The 18,045-nt window shown below is 52.0% G+C and overlaps 1 protein-coding gene across 2 annotated transcripts in view; it reads left to right on the top strand.

The window, feature by feature from the left end:
- Positions 1–15,715, top strand: part of GAB2 (GRB2 associated binding protein 2) — a 167,882-nt gene extending 152,167 nt beyond the window's left edge. The window contains exons 4-11 of one of the 2 annotated variants that reach the window (XR_008529377.1): positions 5,910–6,502; positions 7,769–7,863; positions 8,948–9,206; positions 10,565–10,655; positions 10,942–11,044; positions 12,615–12,740; positions 13,500–14,547; positions 14,649–15,715. Coding sequence is in view for 1 of the 2 variants with exons in the window: in XM_054576333.1 (XP_054432308.1) it covers positions 5,910–6,502; positions 7,769–7,863; positions 8,948–9,206; positions 10,565–10,655; positions 10,942–11,044; positions 12,615–12,740; positions 13,500–13,643 (1,411 nt within the window). In the remaining variant the exon portion in view is untranslated. Of the gene's footprint in view, positions 1–5,909; positions 6,503–7,768; positions 7,864–8,947; positions 9,207–10,564; positions 10,656–10,941; positions 11,045–12,614; positions 12,741–13,499 lie in introns of both variants that reach the window. The other variant, XM_054576333.1, reaches the window with a different exon arrangement.
- The last annotated feature ends 2,330 nt before the right edge of the window (positions 15,716–18,045 follow it).

Here is an 18,045-nt window from a genome sequence, read left to right as displayed (position 1 = left end):
TAGCCCCTATTCTTCTTTCAAGTACTGAGTAGTACATATTCTGGTTAAAATGACTTTAGTTTTCAAAATCCAGCTCGTCCACTGAGCTAAAATAAGTATTCAGAATAGCAACTATTGCCAGTGGAAGGAGTTTTGAACTGACACCATCAAGACAAGCAGAGCCCTTTTTAAGTCTTGGAAGACGAATTAGTTTCATTGGATTTATTTTGCCCTTCAGCCTTCAGGGCCTCATTCCAGATTCAAGCCAGTCTCTGTCTTCTTATTTCAAGGAGGCTGTTAAACCTGTAACAGTTGACACATAGTGGCGAGTCACATGCCCTGGAAAGCTGTAATTCTGGTGAGGGTTGGGGGAAGTGAAATTTCAAGCGATGAGATGCCAGAATGAAAGCATCATTGGCCCTGCAGCAATGTTCTGCAGAAAGACGGTGAGTAAAAGGTAAAGTCAGAAATGTCAGTGGAGAACTTAACCATGATTAGTCATTTCTAAGGTTTCTCTGACTCATTCACCCAGTGGTATTGACTGACCAACGGCATAATATACGACTTTAGTTTCATTTAGTTTCACATCTACGGTTTTGCTGTATGACCACACGCAGAAGGTGGGCTCAGAATTGCAGCTAGAAAGAAGCATTTGAGATGCAAAGACCACCTCACCTCTTAGAGATTGTAAGAAAGGACTCTCCCAATTTTCTTCCCTCACAGGAGGGATCCACTTGGGATGGGTCACATATAGGAGGATGACTTCTTAAGATTGCCAGTGACACTAGTCATCAGAGAACAGCAAATTAAAACCACAATGAGATATGACCTCACACCTGTCAGAATGGCCATCATCAATGAATCCACAAACAACAAGTGCTGATGAGGATGTGGAGAAAAGGGGAACCCTCCAGCATTTTTGGTGGGAATGTAGATTCTTGCAGCCACTGTGGGAAACAGTACAGAGCTTCCTCAAAAAATTAAAAATGGAACTGCCTTATGACCCAATGATCCCACATCTGGGTATTTAGCCAAAGAAATCCAAAACACTAATTCAAAAAGATATATGTTCCCCCACGTTCATTGAAGCATTATTTATAATAGCCCATATACTGAAGCAACCTAAGTGTCCATTGATAGACAATTGGATAAAGAAGATGTGGTGTATATATACAATGTAATATTACTCAGCTATGAAAATAATGAAATTTTTCTATTTGTGACAGTATGGATAGACCTAGAGGGTATTATGCTAAGTGAAATGTCACACAGATAAAGACAAATACCATATGATTTCTCTCATAAGTGCAATCTAAAAAACAAATGAGCACAGAACAGAAATAGGCTCACAGACATGTAGACTGATATTTGCCCAAGGGGAGGAGGGTTTGATGGCTGGGTGAAAAAAGGTGAAGGGATTAGGAAGCACAAATTGGTAGTTCAAAAATAGTCACAGGGATATAAAGTACAACATAGGGAATATAATGAATAGTATTGTAATACCTACGTATGATATCAGGTGGGTCCTAGGCTTATTGGGGGATCACTTTGTAAGTTACATAAATGTCTAACCACTTTGCTATATACCTGAAACTGATATAATATTGAATGTCAGCTGTGATTGAAAAAAAATTTTAATTAAAAAGAAGATTGTTAGTGACAACTACAAAACTATGGTGGTTAATTTACCTATAAGCTTTTAGATATTGTTTCATTAAATGGAACACACCCAGTAGAAATTAGACCAGGCCCTTCATCATTAAAGTACTTGTAGTCTAGTCAGGTGGAAAAGAGTAAAATTGTGGTATAGTACAGTACATACAATTGTATGTAAATGCACAAAAGATCAAGTGCAAATTAAAGTGGCTGGGAAAACTAGGAAACCATTTCTAAAAGCCAGAGAGAGGTCCAGGGTTGCTATTAAGACCACATGTGCAAGAGGTGGCGCGATCCCCCCACCCACCCACATCTGGAGCCACTGCCAGGACAGGGAAGAAAGGCACTGAGCTGCTGGCTTTCAGGGGTGTCTCCTCTCACTCCTGACTTCTCACAGCCCCTTGGGAAGTCCCCCTACACACAGAAAGATGTGTTCAAGTATCTTCTTGTACAGCTCCACCACTTACCGTTTTCCCTGTCTAGTATGTGAGGGTAATACGTGTCTCTCAGCACTGGTAGGTTTAAAAGCTACATCGTCTGTGATGTGTCTGGCACAGGGCCGCACTCATTTTATGAGGCCCCATCCGCCCACAGCCCTGGAAGAGAAGTCTGTCTCCAAACCCCCTGCTTCCAGGTATACTTTCCAGGAAAGCAGCTCAGCGCATCACGGTGACATGGGCCTCAGAAAAGGTTCACACGGAAGTTAAATGAAGGCCCCCGGATTTCTGAGTGCTCAGAATTCCCCTCTTGATTTTGGCCCAAATCAAGGTGGGCTTTGAGCGGGTTGTCCTGACACCTAGGTGCAATCACCAGTTCTACCACATGCCCGGCACTACACCAGAGCACGGGATAGGTCCTCGGCCTCCTGGGAGCGCGGAGTCTGGCAGGAGTGGAAGGACACAGGCCCACGCAGCTTCCACACACAGCAGAGTGAGCGTGGTGACGGAAGCATGAAGTGCGGTGGGGGCAAAGAGGAAGGCGTGGGAAAGAGAATTAGAGGACCTATGACACCCCTGTGGACCAAAAAGGCTTGTTTTGCATTTTGTGTAAGTTTTGCTGCACCAAGGGAGCATTCCAGAGAACAGTGAATAGCGCAGGCCCGGGTTGGAGCTTCAACCACCCGGAACATGGTGACAGATGAGTGCGTCCCTCTGTGAGTTAAGAGGAGGGTCCCTGGGCGGCAGGGGCATAGCTAGTGGGTTCTGAACGGGGGTGGGGGGCGATCTGCTGGCCCAGAGGATTTAGGCTAAGTTCACAAAAGGGGGTGGTGGCAGCACCAACACTTCTCTCTATTCTTCGGTCTGTTTATACATTCATTTGTTCATTCAACAAACATGTATTCATTATTTACTATGAGACAAGCACGAATCCAGTGCTAAGGGAAGAAAAACACATAAGACAGTTTCTTTCCTGGAGGAAATAATAGTTTGGGGAGGAGACAAGTAACAATAGTACGTAACACAGATAACAGTTGCTACCCGCTCCAAGAACAGAGTTAAGAAAGTAGCTGATTATGCTTGGAGGTAGAGGATGGTGAGAAACAGCTTTCAAAGATGTGCCATGTGAGCTGAGTTTGAAGGATAAAGGAGTAGGAGCTTGCCAGATGGAAGTGAGAACTGCAGGCAGAGCAACCCGCACAACAACGCCCGGGGGCTCAGTTGCATGGGGCATACTGGGACGTGGCAAGGTTCACTGGAGTGGACCCTGCAGTGGACAGGGGACCTAAGGAGACGAGATTGGAGAGCTGCGCTGGAGTTGGAGTGTGGCTTCATCCTAAAGGCAATGAGACAGTTTTGAAAACATTTACACTGGGGAGTTAGGAAAGTAAATGTCAGTGGGACGTCATGAGGGTCAGAGAGGTCCTGGGCAGATAGTAGGGAGACTTTTTACTAGTCCTTGTATCATCGGAAAAACCAGGAGGACCTGACCTGGGGCAGCCTGAGTGGGACCTGTGGAGTCATTGAATGAAAACTCGCCGTGCGGGTCACTCTCAGGCTTGCATGGATGGTGCCATTTCCAAAACAGGAATGGCAGGAGGAAAATGATGAATTTGTTCTTGAATATGTTTAAGGCTGCTGCATGACACCTGTAATGCTCTCCCCACCCCAGCCCCACCTCCACCTTAAAATCCTTCTGGGGACCCCCTATTCCCATCAGCCCTGGCCTGCCCCCCGCCCCCCACTGCCTTCTCTCAGCTGCACCTCCTAACACACTCGCTCCAGCCTGAGCAGCTTGCATATCCTTGAATTGCCAGGTTCTGTTCTACTTCTTCGTGCCTCTAACTGGAACACCTTTTCCCTTCTCTTGCCTTTTGCTTGGCCAATTGCCAGACTCACTCAAAGGTAGGTAACATCTTTGAAGAAGCATCCCTTGACATTCTGTACTACCACCCCCAGGGAGAGTTAGTATAAATCCATCAGCGGCGCTTACTCACTCACTTGATTGTAATGATTTGCATGCACGTCACCTCCTCCACGCCGACCGCCCTTCCCCCCTGGGCAGGAGGCATCTCAGTATCCAGTGCGCCTGACCCAGATGGAGTCTAGGACATCAGTACATGTGTGTTGAATGAACTAATCCAGACAGGGGCATCCAACAGAGAACTGGAAATTCAAAAAAAAACAAAATGAAAGGCACCACAGACAGATGCAAGCCACGTGAAGACCTTCTGCCTGCCATTGGGTCACCCATCCTCTGCTCCAGGCACTACATTGTCTGAAGGCTAGATGTTTGGTGAACTGGGCTCGTGGCTGTTGGCTTGGGTATGTGTGTGGAATGGAATAGCGAGGGAGAAAGAACACAGAGGCCTAGAGAAAAGGCCAGTGAAGGTTGGGGGACTGAAATGGATGGGAATTTACTTAAGAGAGAGCCTGGCCTGGACACCTGTTTCTCTTTCTGGTTCTAGGCCTCTGGGCCCTATTTTCTACCACCATCTGGTGGCCACATCCTTATACAACAAGCTCCTCGAGAGCTGAAAGAGCTTGTATGAGGCAGAAGTTCCATGGATTGGCCTCAGAGGTTGTGACACCCTCATCCCCCAGATTTAGCATGCAAATTTACACGCACGCACGCACGCACGCATGCACACACACCGTCTTATAGTGGTGAGAAATTCCAAGAGCTTTTTATCAGATTCTTAGACGTTTAAATCCCCCAGATGATTGAGAATCACTACTATAAAAGATTGTTCTAGAATAGCGATTTTTTTTTCCCCCAAATGAAATCCTATGAAGAATTATAATGTAAGAAAGAGAAAACTAGACTTAGGTCCCTCCTTGCACAGAACACAAAGTCCAATTTTAAAACCACACTTATAAAGCCACAGGCTCATGCTGCTTCAGAGCCGGATGGACCCTTATGAGCCTTTGAGACTCACTAAGCCGCACCCTGGGGAGAGGGCAGTGAAGGTCACCGGACGTGACCATATCAGTGGCAGTACTGGCACCTAACACAAATCGCCTCCCACCCCAGGTCTCTAAACTGCGTGTTTTGCCTTATTTCCCAAACACCTAAATTTTAAAAAAATAATAAAACTTTTTCTATCCTGAACATACTTCCCAAACAGGAAACCATCTTTCCTGTAGATATTTAAGCTTCTGGAAGGAGATATTTCTCCTTATAAATGCCTCTCCAGAAACCATAATACATGGTAGAAAATAAATCTATAGCTAACATTTAAATAGTTCTTTCTGTCTTAGAACATCAACACCTAAACACCCGTAAGCTAACTAATTTTACACTGGGAAAACAGAGACTTGGAGAAAATGATTTGTTTGCTGTTTTCTGACATTGACTTAAGGGTTCTTTCTATTATCTCTCAGCCTTTGTATTCAAATGTATACATTCTGACTTGAAACGGTGAACGAGTTAGCAGTATAACTAGCTTGTTGATAACTGCTGGGCAGAGATGGGGGACACAGTAAGGTAAGACCAGCCCCTGCTAATCACAGCCTTTTGGGGGTAAGGAGAGGAATAAAGACCAACATTGATTGAATATCCTTACCCCAGGGTCTAATTTCTGGACAATCTTCACAGTCTGTTTTTAATCACCGTTTCGGCAGATGCATGAACTGAAGCTCAGAAAGAGAAAGTGCCTTGCCCAAGGTCGCACAGCCAGTAAACTGAGATAAACCTCTGGCCTGCCTGCCTCCTCAGCCTGTGTTTTCCCCACACCAGGGAATGGTGTGGGGCTCTGAACATGCCAGCAACCCTCCCTGCGTGGGCAGCCCTGGCCGCCTCTAACCCTCCGCCCCTCCCTCCTTTCTCTCCCGTAGGAGTGCCAGCTTCTCTCAGGGCACCAGGGCCTCGTTCCTCATGAGGAGTGACACGGCTGTACAGAAACTTGCCCAGGGCAACGGACACTGTGTCAACGGGGTCAGCGGTCAAGTCCATGGCTTCTACAGCCTGCCCAAGCCCAGCCGGCACAATACAGAGTTCAGAGACAGTACCTACGACCTCCCCCGGGGCCTGGCCTCCCACGGCCACACCAAGGGCAGCCTCACAGGCTCTGAGACAGATAACGAGGATGTGTACACCTTCAAGACGCCCAGCAACGCCCTGTGCCGGGAGTTTGGGGACCTCCTGGTGGACAATATGGATGTTCCGGCCACCCCGCTGTCAGCCTACCAGATCCCTAGGACGTTCACGCTGGACAAGAACCACAATGCCCTGGCAGTGGCCACTCCCGGGGACTCAGCCATAGCTCCCCCACCCAGACCCCCCAAGCCAAGTCAGGCAGAAACACCTCGATGGGGCAGCCCTCAGCAGAGGCCTCCAGTCGGTGAAAACAGCAGATCAGTCTCTGCCGCTGCCACCATCCCCAGGCGCAATACGCTCCCCGCGATGGATAACAGCCGACTGCACCGAGGTCAGTGTCATCCTCGCTGAGGCCTGGGGACGGGGAGGGGGGTGGGGGTAGCCTGGGGGTTCTGAGCAGTCTGCTAGTTCATGGTTATTCATGCCCGGTAGACTTCAGGACCACCCAGGTCCCTGATGTGACTTAGACATCTTGTACTCAGACCCCTTCCTAGTGGGTCCTTCAGCACTGGCGGCTGTTAGTGGACACCCACAATGGCAAGCGTGTACCTCTCCCTGCCTCAGAGAAATTGGTAGCCTCCTAAGGGAGAGGGAACATTCTTGGTAAACCACAACACAACGTGTTCTGGGTTTGGAAGTCTAAAATCATAGTATTTTATTCATTTATAATTGAAACTAGAGACTACAAAAATCAATTTAGAGGGCTAGTCCAAACCAAAGCCAAACCTATGTGGACTAGCAGACTATTAAAACAAAATTAGATCTTCAAAATATTTTCTAAGCCAGCCTCAAATCTCCGTTTAAAGTCTGAACTTCTAGCTGAAAGACGTAACTTCTGTTGTTACTTGTTTTCCACTTTGGGTATTCCAACTCTGCAGTATGATCTCTGTTTAATGAAAAAGTGCAACAATATTAATCCCTTTCATTCTGCATTTGCTTTATAGCTCACAAAGCCTGTCGTTATATCTGTTCTGTTGTTTAAGCCGTGTAGTGACCCACAGAATTTGGCGAGACAAAGCCTCATTGTGCCCATTTCACGTGAGGCCTGTGGTAGTTAAGACACTTATTCCGGGTTGCAAAGTCAGTCGGGGGCAGAAATGGGCCTTGCAGCCGGGATCCTGACTCCTAGCTCGGTGCGCTGTGCAGCCTTTCAGTCCATCAGCTATTTGAGCAACCACCCTGTGCTCTAAGATGGAGATGACAGAGACATTAAAAAACATGGGCATGCCCTTCAGCGAACTCACATATAGTGGGGAAATAAAATCAACATGTATAAATTAGTCAAGTATCAGCATTATTGTAGCATCTGTATCAGTGATGGCTGGGGTGGGTGGGGCAGGAGGTGCTCTAGGAGTTAGAGAAGTGCGTAGGTGAGGGATTCAACTTAGACACCAGCATGGGAGCTCGATCTACGAGCCTGGGAGGGATTTCTGAACTGAAAGGTAAGGTGACAAAACTAATACCTTATCATTGGGGGTTAAGAGCAGTATCTTCTGGAGTTTTAATAAGACCCTGAGCAACACTGGTGAGGGTCTGGGTGAGTATCAGCACACAGATGAACCGTGAGTGCCCCTGGATCCTCCTTCCTCTGTCGTAGCTTCTTCCTGTGAGTCCTATGAGTACCCTCAGCGTGGTGGAGAGAGTGCGGGCCGCTCTGCAGAGTCCATGAGTGATGGAGTCGGTTCTTTCCTGGTAAGTGGGGTACAGCCAGGGGTTCTCAGCTGGCTCGGATGGGTTAAAAGTCACCCAAAGAGTGATAGCATCTCCCTCTTACGACCCTGCGTAGTTCTTGTCTCAGTTCAGAACCCCGGGTTGAGTTTTTTGAAAGTAAGATACAAGTATCCTGCTGTGGAGGAAACCTGTGTGTTTCGGTACACTAGACTATGAGGCTCGCCAACCCTGTGGGTGAGCAGGAGAGGTCTGGAAGGCCGAGGACTTGGCTCTGGGATGGTGGATCTAAGGCACCATCCTTACCCATGAGGCCTCGAATGGAGAAGGGGCTGTGGCAGGAGACGGCAGGGAGAGGTGGCGCAGAGTCAGGCTCAGCAGCAGAACTACGGTTTGCGCGCAGGATCCCAGGCTGCCATCTAGAGGGGGCTGACCACGGAGCTGCAGGGTGGCAGGCCCCAGCTGAGCAGACTAGCCCTGGCTTGGGGTGCATGGAAAAGACTAAAGATTCGGTAACCAAAGCAGAGGCAGCTTAGTTATATGTCTGAACACACAGGGCAGGAGCTGAGGGAAGGCTGTAGTCAGGGTCGCTGCGTCACACGTTCTGTGGCCACTCTGCCTGCAGCTTGGTGGTCACACCGAAGCCTGGGCTGGGGAAGCACAACTGGCCCAGCCTCACCGGCCACGCCCAAGGCTTCCGCTATGCTCCTTGCCCAGCTTAGGGCCCGAGGTGCTGACCGTCCAGGGGTGAGCCCACACCTGAGGGGGAGGGAAGGTCCTAAACCAAACCCTGCAGCACAGGGCCTGTGCTGCCCTCCCCCTGAGGCATCTGGAAGGCCCCATGGGCCCAGCCACCAGCGGTAGTTCATACACAAGATTCATTGAAAGTTGTCAGTGAGTCCCAAGGGGTCATGGGGGTAGAAAGGACCCACAGACCTCACTGCTTCCTGTTTCCCCTTTGCTTTCTTACGGGATTTTCCCAGGGTCTACCTGATAGCTTCACAGTGCAACTCACTCAGTCACGACTTTTCTTCCCTTGTATATAAATTCTCACCGCTCCCCTTGTTTCTTCTTGCTAGTGACAGCAGTATTTCTTTCTCCTACCTAGCCCAGGAAAACACTTATAGGCCGATCGGATAGCAGCAATTCTGAAGACAACTACGTGCCCATGAATCCAGGTTCCTCCACCCTGCTGGAGCGGGCAGGTGATAATTCCCAGAGTGTCTACATCCCCATGAGCCCAGGGCCCCATCACTTTGACCCGCTTGGCTACCCCTCTACAGCCCTTCCTATGCACCGAGGCGCCAGCCGAGGGAGTGAGATCCAGCCACCCCCTGTCAACCGCAACCTCAAACCAGACCGGAAAGGTAAGTCCACTCTTTCTTTGTCCCATCTCTGGACCAAGGCCAGGGACTATTTGCATTCATTTAGCAATCAAGTGGGTCCTACCCTTTATTTGCAAGGAAGTGGTAGCCTCTGGGGCCTAAACCACCTCAAAGTCACACACACATACACAAACCCTCCAAAATCATCCCAGTGGTCTAGCACCTTAGGGACTGGCCGCTGGAGAAGCCTCCTGGGCAGAGAGCAGTCAGGAGTCAGGACAGAAGACACTCAGGTTTCCACTCTGCCACCTGCTAGCACATGAGTGTAGACAAATCATCCTGTGTCTCTGAGCCTTGTTTCTTCATTTGTGAAATGGGAAATATAATACATACCTCCCAGAGGAATTGAGGAACATAGATAATATATCTGAAAGTACTTCATAATGTAAAAAATGCTATTCAAGGGAAAAGGGTTAGTATTAGATCTAGGGTAGAGTAGGGCAGAACTGACAAAGTAGTCTATTAAAAAATACATTATGATGTAATAGAAAGGCTTGAGCATTCAAACCATGTATTGTGGGTTGGAATCCTTACCTAGGACTTCCCAGGAGTGCCTTTGGGCAAATCATTTTAATTCTCTGAACTTTAGTTTTTGTATCTGTGAAATGGAAATAGTAATTCCTGCCTCCCGGGTTTGTTTAGAAGGAAAGCACCCGGGACGTTGACTCTGGTCCACAGCAGATGTTCAGTGAAGTTAGATCTGTGTCCCTGGCATCTAGAGCAGAAAGTTCAAGTTCAAGGTCCAGGCCTGTCTCTACCTCAGCCACTGGCCTTGGATCAGAGCCAGGGATTCAAAGGGAGAAGTAAAATGACTTTGGTAGAGATAAGCCCCACTGGTCTGGCCAACAGGGAATTCAAATGTTAGCTTTGAAGGGAAGCCTGCAGGGTCTTATGGCCTTGGCCTTCCTCCACTCCGGGTTCCAGAGCCCTGGTCCAGCAGAAAGTAGCCCTGATGGCCTTCTCCAATTCAAACGGCATCTCTCGTTTTCCTAAAGAGTCACAAACCTGGGGGGAACAACATTCTGTTGTCAGATCCCAGACAAACCTAATATATACGTAGGAATACAGCCTCCAACTAACCTCTGTGTCCCCATCGTGGATTCTGAAAATACGATTGCCATATATACAATGCAAAGAATATGTAACTTGGAATCTGAACAGACAACTTCAAGGCCTATCAATGTGGGCAAAGATTATATAAACATGCTAAACCTCAGTTTCCCCGTGTAAAACTAGGATGACTATGAAGGCATTTATAAATACACCTGTGGGTGGTATGTAAGGATGTATGTGTGACATTATTATTAATGGCAGATAACTCGACTTTATTCCTGCTCCAGCAAAGCCAACACCACTCGACCTGAGAAACAACACCGTCATCGATGAGCTCCCCTTCAAATCCCCGGTCACCAAGTCTTGGTCTAGGGCCATGTAAGTATCCTTCTGGAAGTGGGAGCTTCAGACAGAGCCGTCGGGGTTGGCGAAGGGACCGGTGGCCAGGCTGTGCGCCGGGAAGGCTGCAGGCTGATGATAATGTTGTCAGCAGCGGAGCCGTCTCTAGATCTCGTGGGGTTGGTTTTCTCATCGGAAAGCGGGAATAATTGTATCCGCCCCGTATCAGCTCTCCCTCTGATAATGCGGAGTGGAGCTCTGAGGGTGGAGGTCTGCGTGTGTAACCCTTCCCCAGGGTTTATTCTTTGTCTTCCTCCCACAACAGCCACACCTTCAACTCCAGCTCTTCCCAGTACTGCCGCCCCATCTCCACACAGAGCATCACCAGCACGGACTCCGGAGACAGTGAAGAGAACTATGTCCCTATGGTGAGTCCCCCAGGGCCCGCACAGTGACTCCCGTCTGAGGCCTCCGGGGCCTCACTCTCACACCCCCACTTCCCAGCTTGGCTCACTCTCCTCAGCCCAGGGGTTCCCATGTTACTTGCTATTTTACTCGCTGCTGCATATCTTCCATGAGTCACATGGGTGATGAGCACAGTGGCGCTATCCTCAGAGACAGTGACGACATGGTCTCCACCGTCAAAGAGGCCTCAGTCATAGGAAGACGGCCTGCCTTTCTTGTGACTGTGACAGAGGGGGCATGGGCAGTGCCCCTGAGGGGACACTGGGGGGACACACGCGCAGGAGAGGTGATCATACCAGGCTGGGGACAGGGGAGGCACTGAGGTGGAGGTGGCCATGTGTTGGGGAGGGGCATAGAGGAAAACAATTATCATTCACTGTGGCTGAAGGTGGGGTGGGCAGGGGGAGGCTGGACTGGAACCAGACCATGAAGGACCCCACATGCTGTCTTGGGAAGTCTGGACTTTTCTGGTAGGCGGGAGGGAGCTCCAAAAGGGTTAGCAGGGCAGGTGATCAGGCAGGTATTTCAGAATAGTCATTAATGACAAGTGCACCCTTCGGAGTTAATTCCTTCTTCAATCCTGTTAAAAATCTTCCCTCCATTTCCTTATCCTGTTGTGCCCACGACCATAAGCAAGCATGTGAGTGAGTGTGTTTACTGAGTCCTCCGCAGTGGCGAAACACACATGTAATGACTCACTCTGGTAAAGACCATAGCAGAGCCTTAAACACAGGCCGCGCGTGTCAGGTTTCCTCCCTGAGATCTTCACTAAGAAGAGACTAGCTGCCCAGCACATAGTAGTTGCCGCGTATTGAAAGAACCAACCAATCAACCAATAAAGCAGCCAAAAACAGAATATAGGACTACCGCCTTCATCATTAGAATGAGACTGCAAGAAAATCCCGGACAAGCTAACACGGGTGCTTGGACGGAGACAGGATCCTAGTGCACGGCATTTTGAGAGCTGCTGGAGGAACCAGGCTGCGGGCAGCCCGGCAGGGACCACTCTGCTAAGATCTCTGTGGAGCTGGGGCCGGAGGGAGCAAGTTACTTCGACAGAACTACCCTGCTCTAAGCCATGGGTGGGAGTTTCAGAAAAGCAGATTCAGTGCAAAAGAAGACATTCCAATGCCCAGGGCATAAAGGAAACATGCTCCCTTCTCAGAGGCCTGCAAGCAGGGGCTGGGTCTCTTGGGGAGACTGTAGGTGAGATTTGGCTTGATGTCCTAGAAGGGAGGAACGTGGTACAGTGGGACTAGTACAGGTTTGGGAGTCAGAAAACAGACCTGGTTCGTATCCCTGCTCATTGGCTGTACAGCCCCAGGCAAAGTCACGTCACTTCTCTGAACCAGTTTTGTCTTTGTTTTTAAAAATCAGAATAGTAACAATACCTACATCACAGGATCATTGTAAAGGTTTAAATGAGAACATGAGAAGCCCCTGGCACAGAGGCCCAGTAGGCTAGCGGCTCTTCCTCCCAGAGGTGTGTTCTTGTTCCTGAACTTACAGTTCTTTTTCCTCCTTGTGATACAGCAAAACCCAGTGTCCGCATCCCCCATTCCCAGTGGCACCAACAGCCCGGCCCCTAAGAAGAGCACCGGCAGCGTCGATTACCTGGCCCTGGACTTCCAGCCAAGCTCCCCAAGCCCCCACCGCAAGGTGCCTGGGGAGGGGGGCGGGGGGTGTCAGAGCTCTCGGGGCTCTGGTGGAGGGTGCCTTTGCCCCCAAACAGCAGCACTCGGCCTCTTTCTACTTGACTGCTTTCATCTGGGTCTTACAGGCTTCCCATCACCAGCCCCTCAGCGCACAGGTAGCTTAGGTCTGTGGGGCCCCCTCAGCCAGGCCCCGCCCCTTGCCGTGCAGATGGGCAGACGAGAGCGCAGCAGCAGACACCATCGGCTGAGGGTTCCAAAATCAGTTGGTGACAGAGCCAAGACCTGGGACTCCTGTGTCCTGGTCCCAGTCTCTCATTGAGGAGAACTCATGGTCTGGGTGGGCCCCAGAGCCCTGCTGTTGACTCAGTGGTTTTCTGAAGGGACTTCCAGGCCTAGGAAGCTCCCGGCAGGAAGTACGTGGCACTGCCCAGTCCCGGCAGCAGGGGAGGCACTCGGCCTGCGCACCGGTGCCCTCAGGGTGGCTGGGAGTGCTTGCCCAGGGGTACACACAGAGCCCCATGGCTGGTGCTCGTTGGCACCCATCAAATTCCTTCCCCTGGAGGGGCCGTTGTAGCCAACAGGAGGGACGACGCAGTGTGCATTTCAGGCTCTAAAGCCACTTTCAGAAAAAGCAGACAGACTCCTAAGGCCAAAGCGCCAGGCAGGCCCCATCCTCTCCCCTTGAGACGCTGAGGAAGCGCTCACCCGGCAGCGCCCGCCTCGTGTAACTCAGCCACCTCTACTTCCCTGCTCTGTCCCACAGCCATCCACGTCATCCGTCACCTCTGACGAGAAGGTGGACTACGTTCAAGTGGACAAGGAGAAGACCCAGGCCCTGCAGAGCACCATGCAGGAGTGGACAGATGTGCGGCAGTCCTCGGAGCCTTCCAAGGGTGCCAAGCTGTGACACACAGGCCACCAGGCCTGGAGAGGGCCCTGGAGGCACCAAAGCTGGCTCCTCCCTGTCTCCCCTTTCTCCTCTCCCATCGCCCCCTCCCGCCCACCCCTCTCCACTCTGCCACTCTAGCCTTCAACACACTTGACATCAGGGACCCTGAACCCTTCCCCTGGGAGGCGAGGGCCTGATTGAGGCACTTCCTCTGCCCACTTGGGGCCCACCTTTGATTTTTATCAGTAATGGCCATGCCTCTATTCACCTTAGTTAGAGCTATTGCCAAAAAGCATCCTTCAGCCTCTTCCTGCCCTTTCGATCCGAGTATAGATGGTTGGAGGGAAGGGCTGGGGCTCCGAGCCAGTCTCCACGCCTCACTCGGTCACGGTCCCCAGCCCCTGGGCTACCTCCGTCAGTCCCGGGAGAGGCCGGTCCTCTCGCTGACCAGGGAGACAAGGACCAGCAGACCACAGTGGACATGGTCTACGCCCCTGTCTCGGCACAGGAGAGACAAGGCCACCAAAAGAAGGAGTCAGGAAGGAAGGTCAGAGGTTGTCTTGAGGGATGCAGGAATTAGATCCCCAGGTGCAGAAGGCAGCTGACGATACCTGCAGTGGCCCCCACTGTCAGCCGAGAGGCAGTGCCGCTGTCACGGGTGGGAGAGGCAGAAGGATGAGGCCAAAAGGACAGGAAAACTGAGGACAATGAGGAACCAAGAACAACAGGGAGAGGGGGCTCGGAGCCCAGGAGTTGGGCGACAAGGGCGCTGTGGAGTCGGGGCCCTGGGACTGTGGAGCCACAGGCCTGCTCCGTGGCTTCCCCGAGACCCCGCGTTCCCACCAGCTAAGGGAGCAGTTGGGCTGGGCTGGGCAGTGAGCTCAGTGAGACAGGGTGGTGCAGCCATGAGAAAGCAGTGCAGGTGCAGGATGGAGGGAGGTGTGGGGCACTGGAGGTGATGCAGGGACGGAGGGGCGACCCTGGGGACAGGAGTGGGCTGGGCAGAGGCACAGGGCAGTGCAGCAGCAGGAGGCGTAGGTAACTGATGGGATGAGAGACAGGGGTCAAGGCCACGGGGGCCCACGTAGCAAGTGGAACACACCCCCTGCGGGCCTGCTGGAGGTGGGGCCGGGGAGGCAGAGTGGAGCGGGGAGGGAAGGAGGGCTGTGTCATGACAGGGGACGGAGGTGTGCGGTGGCCTGGCAGGGCCATTCCCAGGACTGACGGACAGCGGGGAAAGCAGTGCAGGGCAGAGCAGGGCAGAGCAGGCCCAGGAGGGTGCCCTGTGGGTGTGGCCGACAGCTTGTGCGGCGGCCAGGTGTGTGCCAGGGCCCAGGGCAGGAACACGTGTTTCTCAGCTCACCTTCTGTTGAACCCTCGCATCCCAGGTGCCAGTTTGGAGTCAAGCCTGGCATCAGGGACGGGAGAGGCCATTCTCTGGTGGCTTGAGAGGCTATCAGATCAGTGCCAGTCCCCATTCATCCCTGCCAGGGACAGGAAGGAGGGCTGTATCCTAGGCTCCTTCTCCCCAGCCTGGGGCAGAGGGGCGGGGCTCTGAATTTTTTGTGCTGAAAGTTCTTGGCCAAATTTTTTAGAGTTTCAGAGGCAACTGGGAAGACCAGATGTTTCATCCTACACTGCGGATAGACTGTCCTAAAAAAGAAAATGACTTCCCACTATATTGAATGGAGGTGGCTACTGCTCCCCTTTTTGGTTTCTGTGAGTGTGCACACCCTCAGTGGCCCAGTGGCCCGACCATCCCCTATAAAGCACCATCCTGGGAGAAAGTATTTTCTCAACAGTAGCCCCCTCCTCCTAGTATTAGGTCAGATCAACTCAACCAGCGTTTATTAATGGCTGGTGTGACCAGGCCCTGGGCTAGGCACTGAGGACACAAGACTGAATCAGGCTATCCTTGCACCTGAGAAGGTCACAATCAGTGAAGGGGGGGGGGTCGGGGGACACCAGGACACAAGGCATTGGTCATGGCCATGAGAAAGACTTAAAATGCTGATGTTCCCATTCCTAGGACAGAAGCGCCACCATTCTGTAGTGACCGGAGCAGGAGCAGAGGCAGCAGAGGCACAGAGCCGGGGCAGGTGTCGGGGGGGAGGGGGGGGGGAGTGGAGGGGAGGGAGGTGGAGAAGGTGGCTTCTGGGAAAAGGAGGTGCCTGAGATGGGTCTTAGAAGGAGATGGGTCAGATTTTTCAGGGAAGGAGAGAGCACGGGGTCCAGGGGAGGAAGAAGAGAGGAGAGACGTGGAAAGCCTTGTGCTGTGGGAACAGAAGCCCCTTGGGAGTGTGGGTCCGTGCCTCCGCGTTCCCACAGGGGAAATGGCAGCGGTGGCAGTGGCCTACAGTGGGCAGGGTCTGCTGGTTCGCTCGGTCCCGCCCTGACTGTGTCCCTTTAAGGCCCCCTATGAAAGCTCTCATGTGGCAGAGCTTTCAGCGGTGTCCCCAGCAGGCCATCAGTGGGCCCAAGAGCTGGTGCCCTCGGTTCCCAGCCCCGCCGGCCTCCTCTGTTGACCACTGGGCGCCCTCATGTCAGCATTTTCGCAGTGTGCCATGATGTGAATTAAACTGGTTGGAGTCCTCAGAGACTGTGTTCAAATCTAACCTGCGAGGAGACCTCCCTTCAGTTCTTGGTTCCTACATCTCGCACACCCTTAGGGTGGAGGCAGGAGGGGTGGAGACGAGAGGAAGAACCAGAGAAAAGGAACCTGGCTCACAAGCCCCAGGCTACCAAGTGTTTAGTACATACCTGTCGGCTCAGTTTTTAAAACTGGTCCTTCGGCCTCTCCGTGGGTCAAAGCCCACCTCTCCTGGCGGCCTGGCAAGCTCGGGAAGGCTCTCCCGGCATAGCTAACACGGGGCTCCTCTGCCCAGGGCTCCCCGCAGAAGGAAGGAACCGTGCGCGCCCACGTCCAGCTCCACCTCTGCAAGGTTCAAGACCGCGAGCAGGAGCGGTGAGGGGAGGAGCGAGTGCTGCAGGGACAGGGGTCTCCTCCGCACCTCGGTCTGCCTGTCTGTGAGAGGGGTGGTTAGGTGGGTGGGTGTCCGAGGCCCCTGACGCGGCTGATGCTCCGCTGTTTTAAGCGAGAAGTCCCTGCTCTGCGACCTGTCTCGAGGGTCTCGATCACCAGGGACGGGCAGCCAGTGAACCCCGTCCCTCCCTAGATTGATTTTGGTGACCTCTACATTTGAAACCATTCAAACATGTCCCGCTCGTAGGACAGAAGCACAACCATCCTGAAGTGGTTGGAGCCCGGGCTGAACTCCAGTCTGCCCTTTGGCCCCTTCACCGGCCCCAGGGCTAAGGCCTCAGCCCCGAGCGTGGCCGGCCCGCCCGCCCCCACCCGCACCCCCACCCGCACCCCCACCCCCACCCCGTGGCAGAGCTCTGGCAGCCGAGTGCAGCCCAGGAGGGAAGTGAGCCCGCCAGTCCCCTCCGCGCCGCGGCGCGGGTGGGGCGGACCGCAGGAGCTCGGCGGCCCCTCCTGTGAGGCCGTCATTCTGGGGCTCCCCGGGCCCTTGGGGCCTGGGGCCAGATGAGCCACACGGGGGGAAGGGGGTCCCATTCGGAGATTCTGGCTGTCATGTGGTATTTGGTGGTGTGTGTTCTTATGTGTTTGTTGGCTACATGTGTTTTGAAAATTAGAATCATTCACCCTGAATTGTTATTTGTCAGGAAACAGAAAATGGGCGAGGAGAAGCCCCGTCTTGGGTTCCTGCCCTGTTACCATTTAAAATTGACATTTAATTTTTCCAATCACTGTTGGTGCCTAATCACTTAAGTTATTAATTTATTGTTTTCTTTTTAAAAAAAAAATTTGTAACACGTATTTATCCTGTGAGTAGGTCTGGGGTGGGGCGGGAACGTGTTCGTGTGGGTCCTGTTTTTGCTGTGGGGACACATGGTACAGGCCTGGCACGCGCAGGCCCCTTTTTACTGTGGTGTTGGAGCAGGACAACAATAAAGTCCATCAGAAGCGAGCAGTTGGCTGCTGCGGAGTCTGTCCGAGGTGCGGGCTGCCTGGGTCAGCTGAAGCATTTCCTCAATGCGAAAACTGTCTCTCACGGACCTAGGGAGGCTCAGGGCCAGTCTGCTCCACTGTCATTTCAATAGGAAATAACTGGGTACTTTCCTTGGCCGGAAACAAGAATGAACCGCCCCCTACCTCAGCTTCTGTATTCCCAGTGGGTGAAATGGAAACTGTAGTAACATCTGCCAATTCATCTTTCTTAGAAACCACCCTGGACTGGGACTGAAAAATGAATCTGAGTGTGACTTGGGGGCTGACAGGCTGTAGGCCCACTTTCGCTGTCCCTGAGCGCTAACATTTAAGGATCTATGACACGGGCCAAAACTCAACTCCACCCACTGCGCAGGCAGCCCTTGAAGCCACGCCCCGGCCACACCG

The sequence above is a fragment of the Pteronotus mesoamericanus genome, unplaced genomic scaffold (genome assembly GCF_021234165.1).
Source record: "Pteronotus mesoamericanus isolate MK-2021 breed Mesoamerican mustached bat unplaced genomic scaffold, CSHL_Meso_final contig_33, whole genome shotgun sequence".
Lineage (NCBI taxonomy): Eukaryota > Metazoa > Chordata > Mammalia > Chiroptera > Mormoopidae > Pteronotus > Pteronotus mesoamericanus.
This window is presented reverse-complemented; position numbering and strand designations above follow the sequence as displayed.